Source organism: Oncorhynchus mykiss, chromosome 7 (assembly GCF_057628025.1).
Source record: "Oncorhynchus mykiss isolate SJ-2025 chromosome 7, ASM5762802v1, whole genome shotgun sequence".
Lineage (NCBI taxonomy): Eukaryota > Metazoa > Chordata > Actinopteri > Salmoniformes > Salmonidae > Oncorhynchus > Oncorhynchus mykiss.
This window is the reverse complement of record NC_143028.1, coordinates 85,450,526-85,475,689: the sequence shown is the minus strand read 5'-3', so window position 1 is coordinate 85,475,689 and position 25,164 is coordinate 85,450,526. Positions and strand designations below refer to the sequence as shown.

The following is a 25,164-nucleotide window of genomic DNA, read 5'->3' as shown; positions in this document are numbered from 1 at the left end:
GTCAGTGTGTTAGACAGACAGAACCTCACCTAGAGAGCTGTGCATGTCAGTGTGTTAGACAGACAGAACCTCACCCAGAGAGCTGTGCATGTCAGTGTGTTAGACAGACAGAACCTCACCCAGAGAGCTGTACATGTCAGTGCGTTAGACAGACAGAACCTCACCCAAAGAGCTGCAAATGTCAGTGTGTCAGACAGAACCTCACCCAGAGAGCTGTACATGTCAGTGTGTTAGACAGACAGAAACCTCACCCAGAGAGCTGTGCATGTCAGTGTGTTAGACAAACAGAACCTCACCCAGAGAGCTGCACATGTCAGTGTGTTAGACAGACAGAACCTCACCCAGAGAGCTGCACATGTCTGTGTGTTAGACAGACAGAACCTAACCCAGAGAGCTGTGCATGTCAGTGTGTTAGACAGACAGAACCTCACCCAGAGAGCTGCACATGTCAGTGTGTTAGACAGACAGAACCTCACCCAAAGAGCTGCACATGTCAGTGTGTTAGACAGACATAACCTCACCCAGAGAGCTGTACATGTCAGTGTGTTAGACAGAACCTCACCCAGAGACCTGCACATGTCAGTGTGTTAGACAGACAGAACCTCACCCAGAGAGCTGCACATGTCAGTGTGTTAGACAGACAGAACCTCACCCAGAGAACTAGACATGTCAGTGTGTTAGACAGACAGAACCTCACCCAGAGAGCTGTGCATGTCAGTGTGTTAGACACACAGAACCTCACCCAGAGAGCTGTACATGTCAGTGCGTTAGACAGACAGAACCTCACCCAAAGAGCTGCACATGTCAGTGTGTTAGACAGAACCTCACCCAGAGAGCTGTGCATGTCAGTGTGTTAGACAGACAGAATCTCACCCAGAGAGCTGCACATGTCAGTGTGTTAGACAGTCAGAACCTCACCCAGAGAGCTGCACATGTCAGTGTGTTAGACAGACAGAACCTCACCAAGAGAGCTGCACATGTCAGTGTGTTAGACAGACAGAACCTCACCCAGAGAGCTGCACATGTCAGTGTTAGACAGAACCTCAACCAGAGAGCTGGGCATGTCAGTGTGTTAGACAGACAGAACCTCACCCAGAGAGCTGCACATGTCAGTGTGTTAGACAGACGGAACCTCAGCCAGAGAGCTGTGCATGTCAGTGTGTTAGACACACAGCAACTCACCCAGAGAGCTGTGCATGTCAGTGTGTTAGACAGACAGAACCTCACCCAAAGAGCTGCACATGTCAGTGTGTTTGACAGACTGAACCTCACCCAGAGAGCTGTACATGTCAGGGTGTTAGACAGACAGAACCTCACCCAGAGAGCTGTGCATGTCAGTGTGTTAGACAGACAGAACCTCACCCAGAGAGCTGTGCATGTCAGTGTGTTAGACAGACAGAACCTCACCCAGAGAGCTGTACATGTCAGTGTGTCAGACAGACAGAACCTCACCCAGAGAGCTGTGCATGTCAGTGTGTTAGACAGACAGAACCTCAACCAGAGAGCTGTACATGTCAGTGTGTTAGACAGACAGAACCTCAACCAGAGAGCTGTACATGTCAGTGTGTTAGACAGACAGAACCTCACCCATAGAGCTGCACATGTCAGTGTGTTAGACAGACAGAACCTCACCCAGAGAGCTGCACATGTCCGTGTGTTAGACAGACAGAACCTCACCCAGAGAGCTGCACATGTCAGTGTGTCAGACAGACAGAACCTCACCCAGAGAGCTGCACACGTCAGTGTGTTAGACAGACAGAACCTCACCCAGAGAGCTGTACATGTCAGTGTGTTAGACAGACAGAACCTCACCCAGAGAGCTGCACATGTCAAGGTGTTAGACAGACAGAACCTCACCCAGAGAGCTGTGCATGTCAGTGTGTTAGACACACAGAACCTCACCCAGAGAGCTGCACATGTCAGTGTGTCAGATAGACAGAACCTCACCCAGAGAGCTGCACACGTCAGTGTGTTAGACAGACAGAACCTCACCCAGAGAGCTGTACATGTCAGTGTGTTAGACAGACAGAACCTCACCCAGAGAACTGCACATGTCAGTGTGTTAGACAGTCAGAACCTCACCCAGAGAGCTGCACATGTCAGTGTGTTAGACAGACAGAACCTCACCCAGAGAGCTGCACATGTCAGTGTGTTAGACACACAGAACCTCACCCAGAGTGCTTTACATGTCAGTGTGTTAGACAGACAGAACCTCACCCAGAGAGCTGTACATGTCAGTGTGTTAGACAGACAGAACCTCACCCAGAGAGCTGTACGTGTCAGTGTGTCAGACAGACATAACCTCACCCAGAGAGCTGTGCATGTCAGTGTGTTAGACAGACAGAACCTCAACCAGAGAGCTGTACATGTCAGTGTGTTAGACAGACAGAACCTCACCCATAGAGCTGCACATGTCAGTGTGTTAGACAGACAGAACCTCACCCAGAGAGCTGCACATGTCAGTGTGTTAGACAGACAGAACCTCACCCAGAGAGCTGTACGTGTCAGTGTGTCAGACAGACATAACCTCACCCAGAGAGCTGTGCATGTCAGTGTGTTAGACAGACAGAACCTCAACCAGAGAGCTGTACATGTCAGTGTGTTAGACAGACAGAACCTCACCCATAGAGCTGCACATGTCAGTGTGTTAGACAGACAGAACCTCACCCAGAGAGCTGCACATGTCAGTGTGTTAGACAGACAGAACCTCACCCAGTGAGCGGTACATGTCAGTGTGTTAGACAGACAGAACCTCACCCATAGAGCTGTTAGACAGACAGAACCTCACCCAGAGAGCTGCACATGTCAGTGTGTTAGACAGACAGAACCTCACCCAGAGAGCGGTACATGTCAGTGTTAGACAGAACCTCACCCAGAGAGCTGGGCATGTCAGTGTGTTAGACAGACAGAACCTCACCCAGAGAGCTGCACATGTCAGTGTGTTAGACAGACGGAACCTCAGCCAGAGAGCTGTGCATGTCAGTGTGTTAGACACACAGCAACTCACCCAGAGAGCTGTGCATGTCAGTGTGTTAGACAGACAGAACCTCACCCAAAGAGCTGCACATGTCAGTGTGTTTGACAGACTGAACCTCACCCAGAGAGCTGTACATGTCAGGGTGTTAGACAGACAGAACCTCACCCAGAGAGCTGTGCATGTCAGTGTGTTAGACAGACAGAACCTCACCCAGAGAGCTGTACATGTCAGTGTGTCAGACAGACAGAACCTCACCCAGAGAGCTGTGCATGTCAGTGTGTTAGACAGACAGAACCTCAACCAGAGAGCTGTACATGTCAGTGTGTTAGACAGACAGAACCTCAACCAGAGAGCTGTACATGTCAGTGTGTTAGACAGACAGAACCTCACCCATAGAGCTGCACATGTCAGTGTGTTAGACAGACAGAACCTCACCCAGAGAGCTGCACATGTCCGTGTGTTAGACAGACAGAACCTCACCCAGAGAGCTGCACATGTCAGTGTGTCAGACAGACAGAACCTCACCCAGAGAGCTGCACACGTCAGTGTGTTAGACAGACAGAACCTCACCCAGAGAGCTCTACATGTCAGTGTGTTAGACAGACAGAACCTCACCCAGAGAGCTGCACATGTCAAGGTGTTAGACAGACAGAACCTCACCCAGAGAGCTGTACATGTCAGTGTGTTAGACAGACAGAACCTCACCCAGAGAGCTGTGTACCTTTAACCACACTGCTAACCCTAATGCCTAACCCTAACCCTAACCCTAACGCCTAACCCTAACATCTAACCCTAACCCTAATTCCTAACCTTAAATTAAGACCAAATAGCAAATGTTTGTTTTAATAATTTTTACAATTTTGACTTTGCAATTGGCCCATCTAGCAGAAATCGCAGAAAGAAAGACTCATCCCAATAAACGTCAACCTGTGTATATTTGACTGTAACGTCCAACCTAGCCATTTTAAGATGAATGCACTAACTGGAAGTTGCTCTAGATAAGAGCATATGCTAAATGACAAAAATGTCAAATTTAATTTTTTACATATAGATCTCATATTACTGTATTGAATACATTTTTTATTTAAAAAAATGTTAACGTCAAAAAGTATAATTTCTACAGTTCTTTATCAAAAATGTAGTGCAGGCGGATAAATAGCATTTAGCAAAAAAAACAAGTATTTTACTCTGAAATGAAACCATCAATTGATAAATTTTAAACAAATACATGTCTGTCATTGAAAACCCCATGCCATGATTAATTAGTGAAAAAACACACTAATCCATTTCACAAGTTATTTAAACAATAAAAGCAAATTTACCAAATATACCATATTTCCATTCTGAAAATGGATATATAGATTTTCTGGGAAAAAACGCAATTTATAGTCAGTCCCTCCAGGATTCCGCAAAGATTTTTTTGATATCAGCGTGCTTAAATGCTTGATTTTACTGCTGCAATTATGACATTTTGCATGGCAATAAGCAATGATTCTGTCCAAATTGTCACGAAAATGTGCTGATGAGGGAAAAAGTTAGTTGCCGTGTACCCTGATAGAACCATATTATGCGGTAAATGTGGGGTGATTGGTTGAAATTGCAAGCCCTCTTTTTGTACTGTGGCGATGGATCATGCAATAAAATTGCGATGATTAGACTCCTTCATGCTGAAATAGTTCGGTGATTGGTCAAAGATGCCGTTTCATAATATACAGGGAATTGTTGATTTTGTAAAAAACTTGGCAATCGCAGAGTCCTGGAGGAGTTTACTGCTTGTATTTCTCTTATTATTGATGTTTCACATGGTGTTATTGGTGTGTAGTGATGATCATGTTGTTATTGGTGTGTAGTGATGATCATGTTGTTATTGGTGTGTAGTGATGATCATGTTGTTATTGGTGTGTAGTGATGATCATGTTGTTATTGGTGTGTAGTGATGTTTCACATGGTGTTATTGGTGTGTAGTGATGATCATGTTGTTATTGGTGTGTAGTGATGTTTCACATGTTGTTATTGGTGTGTAGTGATGATCATGTTGTTATTGGTGTGTAGTGATGTTTCACATGGTGTTATTGGTGTGTAGTGATGTTTCACATGTTGTTATTGGTGTGTAGTGATGATCATGTTGTTATTGGTGTGTAGTGATGATCATGTTGTTATTGGTGTGTAGTGATGATCATGTTGTTATTGGTGTGTAGTGATGTTTCACATGTTGTTATTGGTGTGTAGTGATGATCATGTTGTTATTGGTGTGTAGTGATGATCATGTTGTTATTGGTGTGTAGTGATGTTTCACATGTTGTTATTGGTGTGTAGTGATGATCATGTTGTTATTGGTGTGTAGTGATGATCATGTTGTTATTGGTGTGTAGTGATGTTTCACATGTTGTTATTGGTGTGTAGTGATGATCATGTTGTCATTGGTGTGTAGTGATGATCATGTTGTTATTGGTGTGTAGTGATGTTTCACATGTTGTTATTGGTGTGTAGTGATGTTTCACATGTTGTTATTGGTGTGTAGTGATGATCATGTTTCACATGTTGTTATTGGTGTGTAGTGATGATCATGTTGTCATTGGTGTGTAGTGATGATCATGTTGTTATTGGTGTGTAGTGATGTTTCACATGTTGTTATTGGTGTGTAGTGATGATCATGTTGTCATTGGTGTGTAGTGATGTTTCACATGTTGTTATTGGTGTGTAGTGATGATCATGTTGTTATTGGTGTGTAGTGATGTTTCACATGTTGTTATTGGTGTGTAGTGATGATCATGTTGTTATTGGTGTGTAGTGATGATCATGTTGTTATTGGTGTGTAGTGATGTTTCACATGTTGTTATTGGTGTGTAGTGATGATCATGTTGTTATTGGTGTGTAGTGATGATCATGTTGTTATTGGTGTGTAGTGATGATCATGTTGTTATTGGTGTGTAGTGATGTTTCACATGTTGTTATTGGTGTGTAGTGATGATCATGTTGTTATTGGTGTGTAGTGATGTTTCACATGGTGTTATTGGTGTGTAGTGATGATAATGTTGTTATTGGTGTGTAGTGATGATCATGTTGTTATTGGTGTGTAGTGATGATCATGTTGTTATTGGTGTGTAGTGATGTTTCACATGTTGTTATTGGTGTGTAGTGATGATCATGTTTCACATGGTGTTATTGGTGTGTAGTGATGTTTCACATGGTGTTATTGGTGTGTAGTGATGATAATGTTGTTATTGGTGTGTAGTGATGATCATGTTGTTATTGGTGTGTAGTGATGTTTCACATGTTGTTATTGGTGTGTAGTGATGATCATGTTGTTATTGGTGTGTAGTGATGATCATGTTGTTATTGGTGTGTAGTGATGTTTCACATGTTGTTATTGGTGTGTAGTGATGATCATGTTGTCATTGGTGTGTAGTGATGATCATGTTGTTATTGGTGTGTAGTGATGTTTCACATGTTGTTATTGGTGTGTAGTGATGTTTCACATGTTGTTATTGGTGTGTAGTGATGATCATGTTTCACATGTTGTTATTGGTGTGTAGTGATGTTTCACATGTTGTTATTGGTGTGTAGTGATGATCATGTTGTCATTGGTGTGTAGTGATGTTTCACATGTTGTTATTGGTGTGTAGTGATGATCATGTTTCACATGTTGTTATTGGTGTGTAGTGATGATCATGTTGTTATTGGTGTGTAGTGATGTTTCACATGTTGTTATTGGTGTGTAGTGATGATCATGTTGTCATTGGTGTGTAGTGATGATCATGTTGTTATTGGTGTGTAGTGATGTTTCACATGTTGTTATTGGTGTGTAGTGATGATCATTTTGTTATTGGTGTGTAGTGATGTTTCACATGTTGTTATTGGTGTGTAGTGATGATCATGTTGTTATTGGTGTGTAGTGATGATCATGTTGTTATTGGTGTGTAGTGATGATCATGTTGTTATTGGTGTGTAGTGATGTTTCACATGGTGTTATTGGTGTGTAGTGATGATCATGTTGTTATTGGTGTGTAGTGATGTTTCACATGTTGTTATTGGTGTGTAGTGATGATCATGTTGTTATTGGTGTGTAGTGATGATCATGCTGTTATTGGTGTGTAGTGATGTTTCACATGGTGTTATTGGTGTGTAGTGATGATCATGTTGTTATTGGTGTGTAGTGATGTTTCACATGTTGTTATTGGTGTGTAGTGATGATCATGTTGTTATTGGTGTGTAGTGATGATCATGTTGTTATTGGTGTGTAGTGATGATCATGTTGTTATTGGTGTGTAGTGATGTTTCACATGTTGTTATTGGTGTGTAGTGATGATCATGTTGTTATTGGTGTGTAGTGATGTTTCACATGGTGTTATTGGTGTGTAGTGATGATCATGTTGTTATTGGTGTGTAGTGATGTTTCACATGGTGTTATTGGTGTGTAGTGATGTTTCACATGGTGTTATTGGTGTGTAGTGATGATAATGTTGTTATTGGTGTGTAGTGATGTTTCACATGTTGTTATTGGTGTGTAGTGATGATCATGTTGTTATTGGTGTGTAGTGATGATCATGTTGTTATTGGTGTGTAGTGATGTTTCACATGTTGTTATTGGTGTGTAGTGATGATCATGTTGTTATTGGTGTGTAGTGATGATCATGTTGTTATTGGTGTGTAGTGATGTTTCACATGTTGTTATTGGTGTGTAGTGATGTTTCACATGGTGTTATTGGTGTGTAGTGATGTTTCACATGGTGTTATTGGTGTGTAGTGATGATCATGTTGTCATTGGTGTGTAGTGATGTTTCACATGTTGTTATTGGTGTGTAGTGATGATCATGTTTCACATGTTGTTATTGGTGTGTAGTGATGTTTCACATGTTGTTATTGGTGTGTAGTGATGTTTCACATGTTGTTATTGGTGTGTAGTGATGATCATGCTGTTATTGGTGTGTAGTGATGTTTCACATGTTGTTATTGGTGTGTAGTGATGATCATGTTTCACATGCTGTTATTGGTGTGTAGTGATGATCATGTTGTTATTGGTGTGTAGTGATGTTTCACATGTTGTTATTGGTGTGTAGTGATGTTTCACATGTTGTTATTGGTGTGTAGTGATGATCATGTTGTTATTGGTGTGTAGTGATGTTTCACATGTTGTTATTGGTGTGTAGTAATGTTTCACATGTTGTTATTGGTGTGTAGTGATGATCATGTTGTTATTGGTGTGTAGTGATGATCATGTTGTTATTGGTGTGTAGTGATGTTTCACATGTTGTTATTGGTGTGTAGTGATGTTTCACATGTTGTTATTGGTGTGTAGTGATGATCATGTTGTTATTGGTGTGTAGTGATGTTTCACATGTTGATATTGGTGTGTAGTGATGTTTCACATGTTGTTATTGGTGTGTAGTGATGTTTCACATGTTGTTATTGGTGTGTAGTGATGTTTCACATGTTGTTATTGGTGTGTAGTGATGATCATGTTGTTATTGGTGTGTAGTGATGTTTCACATGTTGTTATTGGTGTGTAGTAATGTTTCACATGGTGTTATTGGTGTGTAGTAATGTTTCACATGTTGTTATTGGTGTGTAGTGATGATCATGTTGTTATTGGTGTGTAGTGATGATCATGTTGTTATTGGTGTGTAGTGATGTTTCACATGTTGTTATTGGTGTGTAGTGATGATCATGTTGTCATTGGTGTGTAGTGATGATCATGTTGTTATTGGTGTGTAGTGATGTTTCACATGTTGTTATTGGTGTGTAGTGATGATCATGTTGTCATTGGTGTGTAGTGATGATCATGTTGTCATTGGTGTGTAGTGATGTTTCACATGTTGTTATTGGTGTGTAGTGATGATCATGTTTCACATGTTGTTATTGGTGTGTAGTGATGTTTCACATGTTGTTATTGGTGTGTAGTGATGATCATGTTTCACATGTTGTTATTGGTGTGTAGTGATGTTTCACATGTTGTTATTGGTGTGTAGTGATGATCATGTTGTCATTGGTGTGTAGTGATGTTTCACATGTTGTTATTGGTGTGTAGTGATGATCATGTTTCACATGTTGTTATTGGTGTGTAGTGATGATCATGTTTCACATGTTGTTATTGGTGTGTAGTGATGATCATGTTGTTATTGGTGTGTAGTGATGATCATGTTGTTATTGGTGTGTAGTGATGTTTCACATGTTGTTATTGGTGTGTAGTGATGATCATGTTGTTATTGGTGTGTAGTGATGTTTCACATGTTGTTATTGGTGTGTAGTGATGTTTCACATGTTGTTATTGGTGTGTAGTGATGATCATGTTGTTATTGGTGTGTAGTGATGTTTCACATGGTGTTATTGGTGTGTAGTGATGTTTCACATGGTGTTATTGGTGTGTAGTGATGATCATGTTGTTATTGGTGTGTAGTGATGTTTCACATGTTGTTATTGGTGTGTAGTGATGATCATGTTGTTATTGGTGTGTAGTGATGATCATGTTGTTATTGGTGTGTAGTGATGATCATGTTGTTATTGGTGTGTAGTGATGTTTCACATGTTGTTATTGGTGTGTAGTGATGATCATGTTGTTATTGGTGTGTAGTGATGTTTCACATGGTGTTATTGGTGTGTAGTGATGATCATGTTGTTATTGGTGTGTAGTGATGTTTCACATGGTGTTATTGGTGTGTAGTGATGTTTCACATGGTGTTATTGGTGTGTAGTGATGATAATGTTGTTATTGGTGTGTAGTGATGTTTCACATGTTGTTATTGGTGTGTAGTGATGATCATGTTGTTATTGGTGTGTAGTGATGATCATGTTGTTATTGGTGTGTAGTGATGTTTCACATGTTGTTATTGGTGTGTAGTGATGATCATGTTGTTATTGGTGTGTAGTGATGATCATGTTGTTATTGGTGTGTAGTGATGTTTCACATGTTGTTATTGGTGTGTAGTGATGTTTCACATGGTGTTATTGGTGTGTAGTGATGTTTCACATGGTGTTATTGGTGTGTAGTGATGATCATGTTGTCATTGGTGTGTAGTGATGTTTCACATGTTGTTATTGGTGTGTAGTGATGATCATGTTTCACATGTTGTTATTGGTGTGTAGTGATGTTTCACATGTTGTTATTGGTGTGTAGTGATGTTTCACATGTTGTTATTGGTGTGTAGTGATGATCATGCTGTTATTGGTGTGTAGTGATGTTTCACATGTTGTTATTGGTGTGTAGTGATGATCATGTTGTTATTGGTGTGTAGTGATGTTTCACATGTTGTTATTGGTGTGTAGTGATGTTTCACATGTTGTTATTGGTGTGTAGTGATGATCATGTTGTTATTGGTGTGTAGTGATGTTTCACATGTTGTTATTGGTGTGTAGTAATGTTTCACATGTTGTTATTGGTGTGTAGTGATGATCATGTTGTTATTGGTGTGTAGTGATGTTTCACATGTTGTTATTGGTGTGTAGTAATGTTTCACATGTTGTTATTGGTGTGTAGTGATGTTTCACATGTTGTTATTGGTGTGTAGTGATGATCATGTTGTTACTGGTGTGTAGTGATGTTTCACATGTTGTTATTGGTGTGTAGTGATGATCATGTTGTTATTGGTGTGTAGTGATGTTTCACATGGTGTTATTGGTGTGTAGTGATGATCATGTTGTTATTGGTGTGTAGTGATGATCATGTTGTTATTGGTGTGTAGTGATGATCATGTTGTTATTGGTGTGTAGTGATGATCATGTTGTTATTGGTGTGTAGTGATGTTTCACATGGTGTTATTGGTGTGTAGTGATGATCATGTTGTTATTGGTGTGTAGTGATGTTTCACATGTTGTTATTGGTGTGTAGTAATGTTTCACATGTTGTTATTGGTGTGTAGTGATGATCATGTTGTTATTGGTGTGTAGTGATGTTTCACATGTTGTTATTGGTGTGTAGTAATGTTTCACATGTTGTTATTGGTGTGTAGTGATGTTTCACATGTTGTTATTGGTGTGTAGTGATGTTTCACATGTTGTTATTGGTGTGTAGTGATGATCATGTTGTTATTGGTGTGTAGTGATGTTTCACATGTTGTTATTGGTGTGTAGTAATGTTTCACATGTTGTTATTGGTGTGTAGTGATGATCATGTTGTTATTGGTGTGTAGTGATGTTTCACATGGTGTTATTGGTGTGTAGTGATGTTTCACATGTTGTTATTGGTGTGTAGTAATGTTTCACATGTTGTTATTGGTGTGTAGTAATGTTTCACATGTTGTTATTGGTGTGTAGTAATGTTTCACATGCTGTTATTGGTGTGTAGTGATGTTTCACATGTTGTTATTGGTGTGTAGTGATGATCATGTTGTTATTGGTGTGTAGTGATGATCATGTTGTTATTGGTGTGTAGTGATGTTTCACATGTTGTTATTGGTGTGTAGTGATGATCATGTTGTTATTGGTGTGTAGTGATGTTTCACATGTTGTTATTGGTGTGTAGTAATGTTTCACATGTTGTTATTGGTGTGTAGTGATGTTTCACATGTTGTTATTGGTGTGTAGTGATGTTTCACATGTTGTTATTGGTGTGTAGTGATGTTTCACATGTTGTTATTGGTGTGTAGTGATGTTTCACATGTTGTTATTGGTGTGTAGTGATGTTTCACATGTTGTTATTGGTGTGTAGTGATGATCATGTTTCACATGTTGTTATTGGTGTGTAGTGATGATCATGTTGTTATTGGTGTGTAGTAATGTTTCACATGTTGTTATTGGTGTGTAGTGATGATCATGTTTCACATGTTGATATTGGTGTGTAGTGATGATCATGTTTCACATGTTGTTATTGGTGTGTAGTGATGTTTCACATGTTGATATTGGTGTGTAGTGATGATCATGTTTCACATGTTGTTATTGGTGTGTAGTGATGTTTCACATGTTGTTATTGGTGTGTAGTGATGATCATGTTGTTATTGGTGTGTAGTAATGTTTCACATGTTGTTATTGGTGTGTAGTAATGTTTCACATGTTGTTATTGGTGTGTAGTGATGATCATGTTGTCATTGGTGTGTAGTGATGATCATGTTGTTATTGGTGTGTAGTGATGTTTCACATGTTGTTATTGGTGTGTAGTGATGATCATGTTGTTATTGGTGTGTAGTGATGTTTCACATGGTGTTATTGGTGTGTAGTAATGTTTCACATGGTGTTATTGGTGTGTAGTGATGTTTCACATGGTGTTATTGGTGTGTAGTGATGATCATGTTGTTATTGGTGTGTAGTGATGTTTCACATGTTGTTATTGGTGTGTAGTGATGATCATGTTGTTATTGGTGTGTAGTAATGTTTCACATGGTGTTATTGGTGTGTAGTGATGATCATGTTGTTATTGGTGTGTAGTAATGTTTCACATGGTGTTATTGGTGTGTAGTGATGTTTCACATGGTGTTATTGGTGTGTAGTGATGATCATGTTGTTATTGGTGTGTAGTGATGTTTCACATGGTGTTATTGGTGTGTAGTGATGATCATGTTGTTATTGGTGTGTAGTAATGTTTCACATGGTGTTATTGGTGTGTAGTGATGATCATGTTGTTATTGGTGTGTAGTAATGTTTCACATGGTGTTATTGGTGTGTAGTGATGTTTCACATGGTGTTATTGGTGTGTAGTGATGTTTCACATGTTGTTATTGGTGTGTAGTGATGATCATGTTGTTATTGGTGTGTAGTAATGTTTCACATGGTGTTATTGGTGTGTAGTGATGATCATGTTGTTATTGGTGTGTAGTAATGTTTCACATGGTGTTATTGGTGTGTAGTGATGTTTCACATGGTGTTATTGGTGTGTAGTGATGATCATGTTGTTATTGGTGTGTAGTGATGTTTCACATGTTGTTATTGGTGTGTAGTGATGATCATGGTGTTATTGGTGTGTAGTGATGATCATGTTGTTATTGGTGTGTAGTGATGATCATGTTGTTATTGGTGTGTAGTGATGTTTCACATGTTGTTATTGGTGTGTAGTAATGTTTCACATGGTGTTATTGGTGTGTAGTGATGATCATGTTGTTATTGGTGTGTAGTGATGATCATGTTGTTATTGGTGTGTAGTGATGTTTCACATGTTGTTATTGGTGTGTAGTGATGATCATGTTGTTATTGGTGTGTAGTGATGTTTCACATGTTGTTATTGGTGTGTAGTAATGTTTCACATGGTGTTATTGGTGTGTAGTGATGATCATGTTGTTATTGGTGTGTAGTGATGATCATGTTGTTATTGGTGTGTAGTGATGTTTCACATGGTGTTATTGGTGTGTAGTAATGTTTCACATGGTGTTATTGGTGTGTAGTGATGATCATGTTGTTATTGGTGTGTAGTGATGATCATGTTGTTATTGGTGTGTAGTGATGTTTCACATGTTGTTATTGGTGTGTAGTGATGATCATGTTGTTATTGGTGTGTAGTGATGATCATGTTGTCATTGGTGTGTAGTGATGTTTCACATGTTGTTATTGGTGTGTAGTGATGTTTCACATGCTGTTATTGGTGTGTAGTAATGTTTCACATGGTGTTATTGGTGTGTAGTGATGTTTCACATGTTGTTATTGGTGTGTAGTGATGATCATGTTGTTATTGGTGTGTAGTAATGTTTCACATGGTGTTATTGGTGTGTAGTGATGATCATGTTGTTATTGGTGTGTAGTAATGTTTCACATGGTGTTATTGGTGTGTAGTGATGTTTCACATGGTGTTATTGGTGTGTAGTGATGATCATGTTGTTATTGGTGTGTAGTGATGTTTCACATGTTGTTATTGGTGTGTAGTGATGATCATGGTGTTATTGGTGTGTAGTGATGATCATGTTGTTATTGGTGTGTAGTGATGATCATGTTGTTATTGGTGTGTAGTGATGTTTCACATGTTGTTATTGGTGTGTAGTAATGTTTCACATGGTGTTATTGGTGTGTAGTGATGATCATGTTGTTATTGGTGTGTAGTGATGATCATGTTGTTATTGGTGTGTAGTGATGTTTCACATGTTGTTATTGGTGTGTAGTGATGATCATGTTGTTATTGGTGTGTAGTGATGTTTCACATGTTGTTATTGGTGTGTAGTAATGTTTCACATGGTGTTATTGGTGTGTAGTGATGATCATGTTGTTATTGGTGTGTAGTGATGATCATGTTGTTATTGGTGTGTAGTGATGTTTCACATGGTGTTATTGGTGTGTAGTAATGTTTCACATGGTGTTATTGGTGTGTAGTGATGATCATGTTGTTATTGGTGTGTAGTGATGATCATGTTGTTATTGGTGTGTAGTGATGTTTCACATGTTGTTATTGGTGTGTAGTGATGATCATGTTGTTATTGGTGTGTAGTGATGATCATGTTGTCATTGGTGTGTAGTGATGTTTCACATGTTGTTATTGGTGTGTAGTGATGTTTCACATGCTGTTATTGGTGTGTAGTAATGTTTCACATGGTGTTATTGGTGTGTAGTGATGTTTCACATGTTGTTATTGGTGTGTAGTGATGATAATGTTGTTATTGGTGTGTAGTGATGTTTCACATGTTGTTATTGGTGTGTAGTGATGATAATGTTGTTATTGGTGTGCAGTGATGATCATGTTGTTATTGGTGTGTAGTGATGATCATGTTGTTATTGGTGTGTAGTGATGTTTCACATGTTGTTATTGGTGTGTAGTGATGATCATGTTGTTATTGGTGTGTAGTGATGATCATGTTGTCATTGGTGTGTAGTGATGTTTCACATGTTGTTATTGGTGTGTAGTGATGTTTCACATGTTGTTATTGGTGTGTAGTGATGATCATGTTTCACATGTTGTTATTGGTGTGTAGTGATGTTTCACATGTTGTTATTGGTGTGTAGTGATGTTTCACATGTTGTTATTGGTCTGTAGTGATGTTTCACATGTTGTTATTGGTGTGTAGTGATGATCATGTTGTTATTGGTGTGTAGTGATGATCATGTTGTCATTGGTGTGTAGTGATGTTTCACATGTTGTTATTGGTGTGTAGTGATGTTTCACATGTTGTTATTGGTGTGTAGTGATGATCATGTTGTTATTGGTGTGTAGTGATGATCATGTTGTCATTGGTGTGTAGTGATGATCATGTTGTTATTGGTGTGTAGTGATGATCATGTTGTTATTGGTGTGTAGTGATGATCATGTTGTTATTGGTGTGTAGTGATGTTTCACATGTTGTTATTGGTGTGTAGTGATGATCATGTTGTTATTGGTGTGTAGTGATGATCATGTTGTTATTGGTGTGTAGTGATGATCATGTTTCACAAAGCCAACATTGATGTTATTGGTGTGTAGTGTATCATGCAGCTGTAGAGACAGGGATGGAAATGAAGGGCTCTATTCAACCCGTATGGCCGAAGTGCAGTACTATGGTAAGCTTGAAATGTAAAGGTAATTTTCGATTCATTCAAACCCACCATAGCAATGTTTACATCCTGTGACCACACTTCTAATTCTGAAAAGTGAAAACACACTAACGTTCAAAGTTTGGGGTCACTTAGACATTTCCCTTTATTTGAAAGAAAAGCAAATTTTTTTGTCCATTAAATAACATCACATTGATTAGAAATACAGTGTAGACATTGTTCATGTTGTAAATGACTATTGTAGCTGGAAACAGCTGATTTTAATGGAATATCTACATAGGCGTACAAAGGCCCATTATCAGCAACCATCACTCCTGTGTTCCAATGGTACGTTGTGTTAGCTAATGCAAGTTTATCATTTTAAAAGGCTAATTAATCATTAGAAAACCATTTTGCAATTATGTTAGTACAGCTGAAAACTGTTTTCCTGATTAAAGAAGCAATAAAACTGGTCTTCTTCAGACTAGTTGAGTATCTGGAGCATCAGCATTTGTGGTTTCGACTACAGGCTCAAAAAGGCCAGAAAGAAAGTATTTTCTTCTGAAACTCGTCACTCTATTCTTGTTCTGAGAAATGAAGGCTATTCCAAGTGAGAAACTGCCAAGAAACTGAAGATCTCGTGCATCGCTGTGTACTACATCTTTCACAGAACAGAGCAAACTGGCACTAACCAGAATAGAAAGAAGAGTGGGGGGCCCCGGTGTACATCTGAGCAAGAGGAAAAGTACATTAGAGTGTCTAGTTTGAGAAACGGACAAGTCCTCAATATCTCAGACTGGCCAATAAAAGAAAATATTAAGATGGGCAAAATAACACAGACACTGGACAGAGGAAGTCAACTCCCAGAGTTGCCTCTTCACTGTTGACGTTGAGCCGTTTCCAAATACAATAGTCATTTACAACATTAACAATGAACCGATGCTTCGAATGTCGGAGTGGGGGCTGTCCTGTCCCAGCGGTCGGCCCTGGACCTCAAGTTACATCCCTGCACCTTCTTCTCCCACCACCTTAACGCCACGGGGAGGAACTACAATATGGGGAATCGTGAGCTTCTCGCAGTGAAGATGGCGTTGGAGGAGTGGAGGCACTGGCTGGAGGGGGCGGAACATCCTTTCATTGTGTGGACCAACCACAAGAACCTGGAATATCTCTGTATTGCCAAGCGCCCCAATTCCAGGCAAGCTAGGTGGGCCCTACTGTTCACCTGGTTCAACTTCTCCCTCTCATACTCGCCGGGATCCAAGAATGTCAAGCCGGATGCGCTGTCATGCCGCTATAGCCCCACGGCTACTACCTCTGAACCATCCGTCCCACTTTGCGCCTGGCAACGGCACTCAGCTGGGGAATAGAGAAGCACGTTCGTGAGGCGCAGCGTTCCCAGCCGAACCCTGAAGGGGCCTTGATAACCTGAAGCGGTCCCACTCCTCCAGGCTTGGGGAATAGGGAAGCACGTTCGTGAGGCGCAGCGTTCCCAGCCGAACCCTAAGGGGGCCTTGATAACCTGACACGGTCCCACTCCTCCAGGCTTGGGGAATAGGGAAGCACGTTCGTGAGGCGCAGCATTCCCAGTCGAACCCTGAGGGGGCCTTGATAACCTGACGCGGTCCCACTCCTCCAGGCTTGGGGAATAGGGAAGCACGTTCGTGAGTCGCAGCGTTCCCAGCCGAACCTTGAGGGGGCCTTGATAACCTGACGCGGTCCCACTCCTCCAGGCTTGCCTGCCACCCGGGCTCCAGTCACACCCTGGCTTTTGTGCGACAACGCTTTTGGTGGCCTACCATGGTCCCTGACATCTCGCATTCATCGCCGCTTGCATGGTTTGTGAACAAAACAAGACTCCTCAGCAAACTCCGACTGGTCTCCTCCAACCTCTGCCGGTCGCTCACCGTCCCTGGTCTCATATCCCCCTGGACTTTGTCACAGGTCTTCTCGCACCTGATGGCATCACCACCATCCTGACTGTGGTGGATCGGTTTTCCAAAGCCGCCCACTTCATTCCTCTCCAAAACTACCCTCTGCCAAAGAGACAGCCCAGTTCATGGTGCAGCACGTCTTCCGGATCTGAGTTAATTTGGGGTTCTATTTAATCCGTATCGCTGAAATGTTACAATTTAAAGGGCATTTCTGATTGAGCCGATATGCATAATTTCCGGTGAATGCAGTCTACTCTAATGCTGGAACATTTTCTTAAATGTCAATCAGGCTACAATGCAGAACTTCAGCTTTACAGATTGAATTGAGTCCCAGTAGAAAATGTGCCCAACTAGCCCGGGTGCCCAAAAAGTTATGGTCTACTGGCCTGGCTGGCCAGTAGGTTCCATCTAGGTTCCATCTGTGGTATAGTAACTACAGTATAATTCATGTTACTACATCATGGTCACTACCTGATTTCAATGGGCAGTACTATTCTGCGTTGAGGGCTGTGGTATAGTAACTACTACTCACCATGTTGTGGGTCGCTGCAGGACTCCAAGGTTCTCAGTAAGATCTTCCCCAGGGAGCGTCGGGACACGTTCAGGTCTCTGAGCTGGTGGAGGAGCCGTAGAACATCCAGCAACTTCTCCTCCACTAGGGACAGACACACCTATAGGACCAACACAACAATTAAATATATGATATGTATGATGGACAGAAACATATCAATATGTTAGAACAACAATATAAAGCATGTATACTAGACCTGTCTTCTCAGCTTATATACAGTGGGGCAAAAAAGTATTTAGTCAGCCACCAATTGTGCAAGTTCTCCCACTTAAAAAGATGAGAGAGGCCTGTAATTTTCATCATGGGTACACTTCAACTATGACAGACAAAATGAGAAAAAAAATCCAGAAAATCACATTGTAGGATTTTTAATGAATTTATTTGCAAATTATGGTGGAAAATAAGTACCAGTCAAAAGTTTGGACACACCTAGGCATTCCAGAGTTTTTCTTTATTGTGTCTTTGTGAGACGCAGAGTAAGTGAAAGGATGATCTCTGCATGTGTCATTCCAACCGTGAAGCATGGAGGGGGAGGTGTGATGGTGTGAGGGAGCTTTGCTGGTGACACTGTGGGTGATTTATTTCGAATTCAAGGCACACTTATCCAGCATGGCTACTACAGCATTATGCAGCGATGCGCCATACCATCTGGTTTGCACTTAGAGGGACTATCATATGATTTTCAACAGGACAATGACCCAACACACCTCCAGGCTGTCTAATGGCTTTTTGACCAAGAAGGAGAGCAATGAAGTGCTGCATCAGATCACCTGGACTCCACAATCATCTGACCTCAACCCAATTGAGATGGTTTGGGATGAGTTGGACCGCACAGTGAAGGAAAAGCAGCAAACAAGTGTTCAGCATATGAGGGAACTCCTTCCAGACTGTTGAAGCTGGTTGAGAGAATACCAAGAGTGTGCAAAGCTGTCATCAAGGCGGCTACTTTGAAGAATATAAAATATAAAATGTATTTTGATTTGTTTAACACTTTTTTTGGTTACTATATTTGATTTGATTTATACCACCTTTATTTAACCAGGTAGGCTAGTTGAGAACAAGTTTTCATTTACAACTGCGACCTGGCCAAGATAAAGCAAAGCAGTTCGACACATACAACATCACAGAGTTACACATGGAATAAACAAACATACAATCAATAATACAGTACAAAAATCTATATACAGTATGTGCAAATGAGGTAGGATAAGAGAGGTGAGGCAATAAATAGGCCATGGTGGTGAAGTAATATATCAATTACAATATAGCAATTAAACACTGGAATGGTAGATGTGCAGAAGATGAATGTGCAAGTAGAGATACTGGGATGCAAAGGAGCAAGATAAATAAATAAATACAGTATGGGGAGGAGGTAGATTGCATTGGCTATTTACAGATGAGCTATGTACAGGTGCAGTGATCGGTGAGCTGCTCTGACAGCTCGTGCTTAAAGCTAGTGAGGGAGGTAAGAGTCTCCAGCTTCAGAGATTTTTGCAGTTCGTTCCAGTCATTGGCAGCAGAGAACTGGACGGAGAGGCGGCCAAAGGAAGAATTGGCTTTGGGGGTGACCAGTGAGATATACCTGCTGGAGCGTGTGCTACTATTGTGACCAGTGAGCTGAGATAAGGCTGAGATAAGGCTGAGCTTTACCTAACAGAGACTTGTAGATGACCTTGAGCCAGTGGGTTTGGCGACGAGTATGAAGCGAGGGCCAGCCAACGAAAGCATACAGGTCGCAGTGGTGGGTAGTATATGGGGCTTTGGCGACAAAACGGATGGCACTGTGTTAGACTGCATCCAATTTGTTGATTAGAGTGTTGGAGGCTATTTTGTAAATTACATCGCCGAAGTCGAGGATCGGTAGGATGGTCAGTTTTACGAGGGTATGTTTGGCAGCATGAGTGAAGGATGCTTTGTTGCAAAATAAGAAGCCGATTTTAGATTTTTTTTGATTGGAGATGTTTAATGTGAGTCTGGAAGGAGAGTTTACAGTTAACCAGACATCTAGGTATTTGTAGTTGTCCACATATTCTCGGGCAGCAGCATAGCCTAGTGGTTAGAGCATTGGACTAGTAACTGAAAGGTTTTAAGATTAAATCCCCGAGCTGACAAGGTACAAATCTGTTGTTCTGCCCCTGAACGAGGCAGTTAACCTACTGTTCCTAGGCCATCATTGAAAATAAGAATTTGTTGTCAACTGACTTGCCAAGGTAAATCAAATTTGAAGTCAGAACTGAGACGGGCAGGTGCGGTTGAAGAGCATGCATTTAGTTTTACGGAATGAGAGTTGTATGGCATTGAAGCTCATCTGGCGGTTAGTTAACACAGTGTCCAAAGAAGGGCCAGAGGTATACAGAATGGTGTCGTCTGCATAGAGGTGGATCAAAGAATCACCATCAGCGAGAGCGACATCTTTGATGTATACAGAGAAGAGAGTCGGCACGAGAATTGAACCCTGTGGCACCCCCATAGAGACTGCCAAAGGTCCGGACAACAGGCCCTCTGATTTCACATACTGAACTCTATCGGAGAAGTAGTTGGTGAACCAAGCGAGGCAATCATTTGAGAATCCAAGGCTGTTGAGTCTGCCAATAAGAATGTTGTGATTGACAGAGGTTGATGAATACGGCTGCACAGTAATGTCTCTTATCGATGGCGGTTATGATATTGTTAAGGACCTTAAGCGTGGCTGAGGTGCACCCATGACCAGCTCTGAAATCAGATTGAATAGCGGAGAAGGTACGGTGAGATTCGAAGTGGTCGGTAATCTGTTTCTTAACTTGGCTTTCAAAGACCTTAGAAAGGCAGGGTAGAATAGATATAGGTCTGTGCAGTTTGGGTCTAGAGTTTCCCCCTCTTTGAAGAGGGGGATGACCGCGGCAGCTTTCCAATCTATGGGAATCTCAGACGATACGAAAGAGAGGTTGAACAGGCTAGTAATAGGGGTTGCAACAATTTCGGCAGATAATTTTAGAAAGAGAGGGTCCAGATTGTCTAGCCCGGCTGATTTGTAGGGGTCCAGATTTTGCAGCCCTTTCAGAACATCAGCTATCTGGATTTGGGTGAAGAAGAAGTGGGGAAGGCTTGGGCGAGTTGCTGTGGGGAGCGCAATGCTGTTGACCGGGGTAGGGGTAGCCAGATGGAAAGCATGGCCAGCCGTAGAAAAATGCTTATTGAAATTCTCAATTATTGTGGATTTATTGGTAGCGACAGTGTTTCCTAGCCTCAGTGCAGTGGGCAGCTGGGAGGAGGTGCTCTTATTCTCCATGGACTTTACAGTGTCCCAGAACTTTTTTGAGTTTGTACTACAGGATGCAAATTTCTGTTTGAAAAAGCTAGCCTTAGCTTTCCTAACTGCCTGCGTGTATTGGTTCCTACCTTCCCTGAAAAGTTGCACATCACGGGGGCTATTCGATGCTAATGCAGAACGCCACAGGATGTTTTTGTGCTGGTCAAGGGTAGACAGGTCTGGAGTGAACCAAGGGCTAAATCTATTCCTGGTTCTAAATGTTTTGAATGGAGCATGCTTATTTATTTACTTTTAAAGAATAACCAGGCATCCTCTACTGACGGGATGAGGTCAATGTCATTCCAGGATACCCCGGCCATGTCAATTAGAAAGGCCTGTTCGCTGAAGTGTTTTAGGGAGCGTTTGACATTGATGAGTGGTGGTCGTTTGACCGCAGACCCATTACAGACGCAGGCAATGAGGCAGTGATTGCTGAGATCCTGTTTGAAGACAGCAGAGGTGCATTTAGAGGGCAGGTTGATCAAGATGATGTCTATGAGGGTGCCCGTGGTTACAGATTTGGGGTAGTACCTGGTAGGTTCATTGATAATTTGTGTGAGATTGAGGGCATCTAGCTTAGAGTGTAGGACGGCCGAGGTGTTAAGCATGTCCCAGTTTAGGTCACCTAACAGTACGAGCTCTGAAGATAGATGGGGGGCAATCAATTCACATATGGTGTCCAGGGCACAGCTGGGGGCAGAAGGTGGTCTATAACAAGTGGCAACTGTGAGAGACTTGTTTCTGGAAAGGTAGATTTTTAGAAGTAGAAGCTCGAATTGTTGGGTACAGACTTGGATAGTATGACAGAACTCTGCAGGCTATCTCTGCAGTAGATTACAACTCCGCCCCCATTGGCAGTTCTATCTTGTCGGAAAATGTTATAGTTAGGGATGGAAATTTCATGATTTTTGGTGGCCTTCCTAAACCAGGATTCAGACACAGCTAGGACATCAGGGTTGGTGGAGTGTGCTAAAGCAGTGAATAAAACAAACTTAGGGAGGAGACTGGGGAATGGGAGTGGAGCTAGGCGCTACAGGGTCTGGATTGACCTCTACATCACCAGAGGAACAGAGGAGGAGTAGGATAAGGGTACGGCTAAAGGATATAAGAACTGATTGTCTAGTTTGTTCGGAACAGAGAGTAAAAGGAACAGGTTTCTGGGCGCGGAAGAACAGATTCAAGGAATAATGTACAGACAAGGGTATGGTAGGATGTGAATACAGTGCAGGTAAACCTAGGCATTGAGTGATGATGAGAGAGGTTTTGTCTCTAGAGACATCATTTAAACCAGGTGAGGTCACCGCATGTGTGGGAGGTGAAACAAAAGGGCTAGCTAAGGCATATTGAGCAGGGCTGGAGGCTCTACAGTGAAATAAGACAACATTCACTAACCAAAACAACAATGGAAAAGGCATATTGACATTAGGGAGAGGCATGCGTAGCCGAGTGATCATAGGCACCAGTGGGTAGCTAGGCGAGCTGGAGACACAACGATTCAGACAGCTAGCGGGCCGGGGCTAGCAGGCGGGCCTTAGGGGGAAGTTGCGATGGAAGGGTCTGTTGTAGCCCCCTTGGACGGTTACGTCGGCAGACAAGTCGTGATGGATCGGCATGGCTCCGTGTAGGCAGTAAAAGGGTCCAGGCCAATTGGCAAAATAGGTATTGTTGCCCAAGAAATTGGCTGATGGACTTCTTGAGCTAACAGTCCGATATGCTCTAGACAGCTAGCGGGCCCCGGCTAGCAGGCTAGCGGATGGGCCTTCAGGGGACGTCGCGACGGAGAAGCCTGTTGAAACCCCTCAGGTGGATTACGTTGGTAGACCAGTCGTGATGGATCGGCGGGGCTCCATGTCGGCAATAAAAGGGGTCCAGGCCAATTGGCAAAATAGCTATTGTAGCCCAAGGAGTGTCTGATGAACCTCTTCAGCTAGCCGGGAGATGGGCCTAGCACGAGGCCAGTTCCAGGCTCACGGGTACTTGCTTTGGTAAATGACTATTGTAGCTGGAAACTGCATATTTTTTATTGAATATCTACATAGGCGTACAGAGGCCCATTATCAGAAACCATCACTCCTGTGTTCCAATGGCACGTTGTGTTAACTTATACAAGATTATAATTTTAAAAGGCTAATTGATCATTAGAAAACCATTTTGCAATTATGTTAGCACAGCTGAAAACTGTTGTGCTCATTAAAGAAGCAATAAAACTGGCCTTCTTTAGACTAGTTGGAGAATCTGAGACCACTGCACCACTTGGGAGCATTACCACATAAGGACAAAGAAAAAACAGGCTTTTAGAAATTTTTCCAAATGTAACAACACATCCACCACGCTAATCCTCACCAAAGTACGTCATGAAGAGGGCACGACAACTCATCTTCCCCTTAGGAGGCTGAAAAGATTTGGCATGGGCCCTCAGATCCTCAAAACGTTCTACAGCTGTGCCATAGAAAATATCTTGACTGGCTGCATCACCACTTGGTATGGCACTACATACGCTGCTCACACACACACACACACTACATACGCTGCTCACACACACACATGCATATTGGTGCCACACACACTCACACAGACACATTTCAGACTCTTTCATACTCACCATATACACTGCTGTTACTCTGTTTATTATCTATCCTGATTGTCTAGTCAATTTACCCCTACCTACATGTACATATTACCAACACTGCTGTTACTCTGTCTATTATCTATCCTGATTGTCTAGTCACTTTACCCCTACCTACATGTACATATTACCAACACTGCTGTTACTCTGTTTATTATCTATCCTGATTATCTAGTCACTTTACCCCTACCTACATGTACATATTACCTACCCTACTACCAACACTGCTGTTACTCTGTTTATTATCTATCCTGATTATCTACTCACTTTACCCCTACCTACATGTACATATTACCAACACTGCTGTTACTCTGTCTATTATCTATCCTGATTGTCTAGTCACTTAACCCCTACCTACATGTACATATTACCTACCCTACTGCCAACACTGCTGTTACTCTGTTTATTATCTATCCTGATTATCTAGTCACTTTACCCCTACCTACATGTACATATTACCAACACTGCTGTTACTCTGTCTATTATCTATCCTGATTGTCTAGTCACTTTACCCCTACCTACATGTACATATTACCTACCCTACTACCAACACTGCTGTTACTCTGTTTATTATCTATCCTCATATGACTAGACACTTTACCCCTACCTACATGTACATATTACCTCAACCACCAACACTGCTGTTACTCTGTTTATTATCTATCCTGATTGTCTAGTCACTTTACCCCTACCTACATGTACATATTACCAACACTGCTGTTACTCTGTATATTATCTATCCTGATTGTCTAGTCACTTTACCCCTACCTACATGTACATATTACCAACACTGCTGTTACTCTGTTTATTATCTATCCTGATTGTCTAGTCACTTTACCCCTACCTACATGTACATATTACCTACCCTACTACCAACACTGCTGTTACTGTCTATTATCTATCCTGATTATCTAGTCACTTTACCCCTACCTACATGTACATATTACCAACACTGCTGTTACTCTGTTTATTATCTATCCTGATTGTCTAGTCACTTAACCCCTACCTACATGTACATATTACCAACACTGCTGTTACTCTGTCTATTATCTATCCTGATTGTCTAGTCACTTTACCCCTACCTACATGTACATATTACCTACCCTACTGCCAACACTGCTGTTACTCTGTTTATTATCTATCCTGATTATCTAGTCACTTTACCCCTACCTACATGTACATATTACCTACCCTACTACCAACACTGCTGTTACTCTGTTTATTATCTATCCTCATATGACTACATGTACAGTACATGCTGTATTACCCCATTACTACCTAACTCAGTCAGGGGACTTTTTGTATATATCCTCATTACTACCTCGTACCCCTCCACATTGACTCAGTACGGGTACTTTTTGTATATATCCTCATTACTACCTCGTACCCCTCCACATTGACTCAGTACGGGTA

The 25,164-nt window shown here is 41.5% G+C and overlaps 1 protein-coding gene across 1 annotated transcript in view; it reads right to left on the bottom strand.

Moving 5' to 3' along the window:
• efcc1 (EF-hand and coiled-coil domain containing 1) overlaps window positions 1–25,164 on the bottom strand; it is a 90,145-nt gene that overhangs the window by 3,678 nt on the left and 61,303 nt on the right. Inside the window, exon 8 of the mRNA XM_021592126.3 lies at window positions 17,798–17,936. Coding sequence (XP_021447801.3) covers window positions 17,798–17,936 — 139 coding nt within the window. The remainder of the gene's footprint in view (window positions 1–17,797; window positions 17,937–25,164) is intronic.